The sequence below is a fragment of the Cornus florida genome, unplaced genomic scaffold (genome assembly GCF_030987335.1).
Source record: "Cornus florida cultivar Cherokee Brave unplaced genomic scaffold, ASM3098733v1 CherokeeBrave_3.0.0_Hap2_Chr11, whole genome shotgun sequence".
Classification (NCBI taxonomy): Eukaryota; Viridiplantae; Streptophyta; class Magnoliopsida; order Cornales; family Cornaceae; genus Cornus; species Cornus florida.
The window spans coordinates 49,192,743-49,199,514 of NW_026775581.1; the positions used below are offsets into that span (position 1 = coordinate 49,192,743).

At 37.4% G+C, this 6,772-nt stretch overlaps 1 protein-coding gene across 1 annotated transcript; it reads right to left on the minus strand.

The window, feature by feature from the left end:
• Positions 1-3,053: 3,053 nt before the first annotated feature.
• LOC132281047 (uncharacterized mitochondrial protein AtMg00860-like) lies at positions 3,054-3,548 on the minus strand. Its single transcript, XM_059782785.1, has one exon. It carries the CDS (start codon positions 3,546-3,548, stop codon positions 3,054-3,056), a length of 495 nt encoding a protein of 164 aa, XP_059638768.1.
• Positions 3,549-6,772: the final 3,224 nt, after the last annotated feature.

Consider the following 6,772-nt stretch of genomic DNA (forward strand, 5'->3'; position numbering starts at 1 on the left):
ATGCATATGGCATTGGCAGCCATAGTGGTGGAGTTTATTTTATTTTGGCTAAGGGTCATTTTGGTAAAATAAAAGGACCTATAAAGGTTAATATTGTACTTTAATAATTTAAATGGGTCAATTCAAAAGCTAAAAAGGCAATTACGTACTCTTATCATGATTGGAGGGGGGGTGTTGTTCAAGTTTGCAAACTTGAGAGGTGTGTGCAAATTACCCAAAAAAATAAATAAATAAAAAATAAAAAATAAAAAAATAAAAAAATAAAAAATGAATGAAAGAAAGGAAAATCACATCACATTATTAGGGAAAGTAAATAATACCCTTGTATCAATATAATAACATAAAATAAAAAATAACACACACCCCACCAAAGTTATAAAACTACTCAAATAACTCACTTTTCTGTTCAAAAAGACAAAAACACCCTTGTATCAATATAAGAAGATAAACCACGTTTATCCTTTTTACTTCAATTATTCAATATTTAAATTACAAAAGAAAGGATAAAGCTCTTTGTGATTTTGAAAAAAAAAAAGAAGCTATTCAATCCAAATATAGTTTCAACCATACATGGGTTAGAGGTGATACATAATGGATGAAATAGGGGACCTTCAGAGACGAGCAAATTTTTTATAATGGATTGTGTTTGCTTTTGTGAGAGATATATAAACTACTTTTGTGAGGGAGAGAGAGAAACATACAATTGTTTTTAAGGAGAGTGGTTAAAATTTGGTATTAATGTATAACCATGGCAAGAGGGACATTTTGAGCATGTTAAAAGGGCAAAATTGGAATAATACATTTATTTTAGGGTAAAGTGCACCAAGAAAGAAAAAAAATAGAAAATCATGTTATAAACAAAATGTACTGTTCCAAAAAAATCCCTACATTTTTTTAAATTGAGCAACCAAGCACATTTTGTCAATTTCAATTTGCTCATATTTTCAAATGTTATTATATGCACATATTATATGTTGCAGGTGCTATCCTACAATCACTCATGGTTTGCCGTATCGTTCGATACGTGACCTTTTTTCAAGTTCAATACGCGACCTGTATCGACCAGTTTACACTGACTTTGTCCGAGTCGGTTATACCGCGACTGTGACCGATACTGCGAACCATGCAATCACAAAAAAACGTGGAATGCCTGAGCCCCGCGAGCGACCTTGATGAACTCTAAAGTGGTGTCAGCCAGACCCCATGCATAAACTGTGAACCTCCTCTTTGCATTCTTAACTGCTTAGAAAACATCTGCCACTCTCACTTCATGTTTCGGCAGCTCAAACTTCTGTGTTCCCGATATTTGGTATATCTTGTTGGCATTTGGAGAGAGATTCTGTGCCAACCTATCCACTTCCTCCTCGTGATTTGCTGACGTCGTCATTGTGAACACAAAAGACCCGTCATATTTAGCCTTCAGCTGTCATTCCACACAATAATACAATTTATTACATATTTAACGAAGAAATGCAATGTTAAAGTATCTGAATGCAGTTCATATCATATATGATGAATGCAGTTCATATCATATTTACTCGAAGGTAAGTGTTACCAAGAATAATCTTATATTTGGGAAACAGTAGAGAATGAATGGGATGACATCGCTATATAACGGAGATTGGCTAGCATAACACGAGCTCTTTGAATATAAATACGTAAATATATCAAAAATGGATTTGAATGGGAAAAACCACACGTGTTACTGGTCAGCGCCGGGGTATGAGGCGTGGAGACTCAGGAGAATACAGACACAATTCGTTGCATGCTAGAAGTTTCTGGTATGATAGAAAATCTTTTTAGAGATAATTAATACGGATACGGTTTCATCTTCTTGGGATTTTTATTAAGGTTTTTTTTTTTTTTTTTTTTTATCACAACAATTGAATGAAATTCTGGCATGATTTTAAGTAGCTGACATGTTTTCCAGTGCCTCACATTAAGATTTTAAAATTATCATAATCATATCACTGAATGCGGATAGAGGTCTTAACTTTCCAATGAAATCCAAAGTCCAACCTCTAAATGGCTATATTTTCACTATCGACCGCATGTTTATAGTTAGAACTCTTTAGACCGGGCCATATTCTTGACATGCAACGCAAGTCTTTGCAAACTCTATGCAATCTTTCAATATGTTTTTCCAATAATAACTGTACCTTTTAAGAAGCTATCTCTGATTCCGGCTTGATGAGCTCCATATATTCCAAGGTGTGATTCTGCCATCACTCTCATGGACTCGTTCCGGCCCAGACACCTTAGCAAGAGTCCATCTTCTTTGTTCTTTTTGTAGAGATCTCCATCAATCAGAATATAATGTGGTGCCACAAGCTGTACTCTTTTGTCTACATTGGCACTAGGATCCTGTAAGAAATGAATAATTGGTGTTCTCCAATCATCCAAGTCTAATCCATCTATATCAACATTGAAAATCTCCCATGTCTTCTTACCAGGTTTGTTTTTTTCTGGCTCATCAGCTTGGAAAGGACTTGCCATCTCATGCCGTAACTCTACAAAAGAAAGAGTCCTTCTTTTGATTTTGATCAGTTTCTTCTACACCTAGTGGGACTTTTACTTGAGAAGCTAATTGGGCTAGATCATTAGCCTCCGTGTTCAAATGTCTTGGCCAATATCGGAGCTGGAAATCATTAAACTGGCATAGTAATTCCAAGGCCAATGAATGGAAAGGCCTCAGATGCTAGTTGAGACATTTATACTCCTCAAAAAGTTGGCTAAGTATTAAGTTGGAATCTCCAATAATCTGTACCTTATCCACCTTTAGTTCTAGCAAGATTTCCAACTTGATGATTAGTGCTTCATACTCGGCTTGGTTATTTGTATACTTGAAGTCTAAGAAGAAAAAAAATGTGGTTTTCCTTCCTTTTGGTGAAACGATGACTATTCCAATTCCTCCTCCACCGTGATTGCCTGATCCATCAAACATGAGAGTCCAAGGTGTATAGTCAAGGTAGAGATTATCCACCTCGTCACATACTTCTGAATTAATCTTGGTAGAAAGATGATCTGCTAGAAATTCTGTCACTGCCTTCCCTTTAACCGCCTTTCCAATATGTACCTAGATAATAAATAGCTTGCTCCTTTCCCCATTCATTGTTCTGGGTTAGAAGAGTTCCAATTGATTCATCAACAGCCGATAAGTATAACTTTAAAGGCCGCTTTTTTATTAGAGGCATCATTACTAGAGGGTTAGTCAGGTAGCTTTTCAGCCCTTCAAAGGCTTGCTGGTGCTGCTTCGTCCACTTGAATTCTTCAACTCTTTTCAATTTCAATAATGGGGAGAAAGCATGAGTCTTTCCAACATGGTTTGCAATAAACCGCCTCAAATATCCAACCAGGCCAAGAAATCTTTGTAGCTCTTTCTTAGTGGCCGGTGACTTTGCTTCAATAATGGCCTTTGTTTTGTTTTGGTCTATTTTAATCCTTCTTTGGTGTACACAAAAACCTAGGAAGTTTGTAGCTGAAACTCCAAAGGCGCACTTAAAGGGATTTATCTTCAACTCATGCTGCCTCATTCTTTCAAAAGCCATCTTCAGATTATGGAGTTGTTAAACCTTGGTCAAGGACTTGATAACTACATCATCAATGTATACTTCCATGAAATGGCCAATCATGTCATGGAAAATGGCATTCATAGCCCTCTAATATGTTGCCCCAGCGTTCTTCAACCCAAATGGCATGACAACCCATTCAAAGGTTCCAATGGATCTTGAATATCTGAAAGTCGTCTTAGCAATATCTTCCACTGCAATATAAATCTGGTTGTACCCGGAATATCCATCCATGAATGAAAAAATCTCATTCTTAGCAGCAGAATCTACCAATTGGTTAGCAATAGGCATAGGGTACCCATTTTTTGGAGTTGCAAGATTTATATTTCAGAAATCCACACATACCCTTAGTTTGCCATAATTGTGACGACCCTGGTTTTTAGGCCAGCGTGTCCTGTGATGAACCATAAGGATGATCCGATAATGGATCCGAATGCGGAAGCAAAAACAGAAAACAAGACTCTAAGAAGTCAAAGTGACCTTCCATGAGGTCGTGGAACTCAACAAGAACTGATGCGGAAGCAAAAGATCGAAAATATGACAAATAAGCCCCCAGGGGCAAAATAGTCATTTCTAAAAACTATAGATTCGGGTGCCACCGAGCACACCGCTGGAAGGACAACGAAAAACTAATCAAGATAGACTCAAGAATCGCATGATTCGGAGTCCGAACGAAGGAGAAATGGCATGACGAAGAAAAACGAGTACTTAAAGCAAAAAGGGTAAACTGGTAATTATCCAAGAAGAACCGGGTGCAACCGAGCACACCGTTGGAAAGACGGCGAAAAATTAGTCAAGTTCAAAAAAAAAATTCACTTGAATCAGAGTCCGGACGAAGGAGAAAAGCCCAAAAAAAGAATTGACGTCGTGGCGGCCCGACAAGGCGCCATGGCGCACACGGTGCCCATGCGCGAGCCCACCGGCGTGCATACCGGCGCCCAAGGACATGGCTGGTGGCAGCCCTTGGCTGCTGCTACATTTTTTTTGATCTGTCCAGAATTGAGGCTTGAAACGGAGGTCAAGACGAGTTTTTATGGAAAAACACGAAGAAGAAACTCCCCCTAAAATTGAGTTTTCTACCCGACAGCACAAACGGAATCGAAAAAAACTCACTGTGAAATCCCCAAAATGGCCCTAGATCATAACTGAACAAGAGGGTCATAAAGTTGCTAAATGAAAACTGGAAGCTGAAACTTCACGAGGGATTTCCGGTACCAAGACGACATTTTCTGGAAAAACACGAAAAAGAAACCCCCCCTAAAATCACGTTTTCTAACGACCATATTGAAAGAAGAAAATAAAACTAAGGTGAAAGGTCCATAATGCCCCTAGATCAGAATATGCAAAAAAAATGCGAAATGAATTCACAAGAGGCTCAAAACACAAATGATGAGGTTTTGCCCGGAAACGACTATGCACGCAAACGTAACTTACCTATTTAGACGCGCTACAATGGTCCATGGCTTAAAAATATAGCTGATGCAAAATCCGACCCCCCAACGAGCAAAAAGGCAAAAATGGACTTGGAATGGAAAACATGGAATCCAAAAATGTAAAACGGGATCAAATGACCGTTTAGCCCTTGGCCACACTTCATACAAGATTAATAAGACCCTATGAAAAAATGAAAATGGAATTCCCACACCCGATGCAACCATGGTGAAGCAATGACTTGCGATTTTTTAAGGTTTTCATAATATTTCATGAAGTTAAAAAGTTGTATAAAATACAATACACATGTCATTGGCCTCCGGTCTCATCTCATACATATCAAATACATTGAAAGGAGTATACTTAAGTACACATTACATACATGGAATCAAATATACATATTTTGACATATAAGTTTACAAAATGACATTTCATGCTATGATTTGCATGAAATGGAAACTTGAAAGCTACACGACATCCAAGGAATGCTAGGCTTCACGAACCAAATCTTCGTACCTGAAATATGCCCTAGTATCGTAGGGGTGAGTAACATAAAGCTACTCGTAGGAGATGAGCATGCATCGACCAAGCATTTTACAAATTTATCACCTTAAGGTGAAACATGTTAAAGGGGCTCATGCCACCTAACGTCTATGTCCAAGCGAGACTCGGGGAGCATCCTAATCTACCTTAGAGTCTAAGCAACAAGAATCATGATATACATACGTGTATGAAACGAATAATGGTTGGGATAATCCAAAGAACACGACAAGAAGAATGCTTGAGCATAGATTAACATGAATTGCATTTTCAATACAATTGAACTAGGTCTAGAGTAATCCATACAACATGACAAAAGCATATTTGAATACAAGTTAACAAGAATCACATTATCCATGCAATTCAACAACAAAAGAGCATGTTATACAATGCAACAAGGTTTAAGTTCTCAAAGCCATCAACTTAGAATCTAAAGCACAAAATAACAGTAGTGGTTCATGCCACCTAACGTCTATGTTATAAATGAATCAATAGGATCAATCCTAAGCTTTATTAGAACGTTAAAACACAATTTTCAATATCGATGCAATTTAACCAACATTGGAACTTCCAATACAACGCATAAAGCATAATTTCGCAAAGTTAACATCCTGTAACTTAAAATGGAACGACAAATAAGAAACAACAAGTTACAACATTATCTAGTTATCAACTTGAAATGAAATGCGAAATCAAACAAAGTGGATACTCGGACGTCACGCCGGATCAGACCGACAACATAGTTACTTTAGGGTTACTAGCCCATGGGTAACCTCCCTATGTGCGCACTAGACTATATATAGAGGGACTATCCCCCGTACTAGAACCACGTCCTAGCCATAGTCAAACAACGACACCCCCAAGTTTCCAAAATCAACAAGTTGTGCAACAACGCATATATCAACAGGAATATGCAAGATAATCAACTATCTACTAAGCACAACCAAATTTGGAAACCTATACAATACATGCTCTAAATCCACAACTAATATGATATGATGAATGTTGAATCTTCAGTGTGCGATTCGTTACACGCTATGCATGAAAGATGTTAAACACGAAGTATACAAATCATTACACAAGGCAACAATATATTCAATAAGGAAAACATATTCTCATGAATACAAACATAGCAACTATGTTATCTAATGTTCAAAACATAACCAAATGAATATACAACAAGTCCAAGTCCATGATTTTGATATAGAAACGACTTTCAAACACAATTAAAT

Coding starts and splice junctions, on each gene's coding strand:
- LOC132281047 (XM_059782785.1), bottom strand. CDS start 3,548: ATGGCTTTTGAAAGAATGAGGCAGCATGAGTTGAAGATAAATCCCTTT.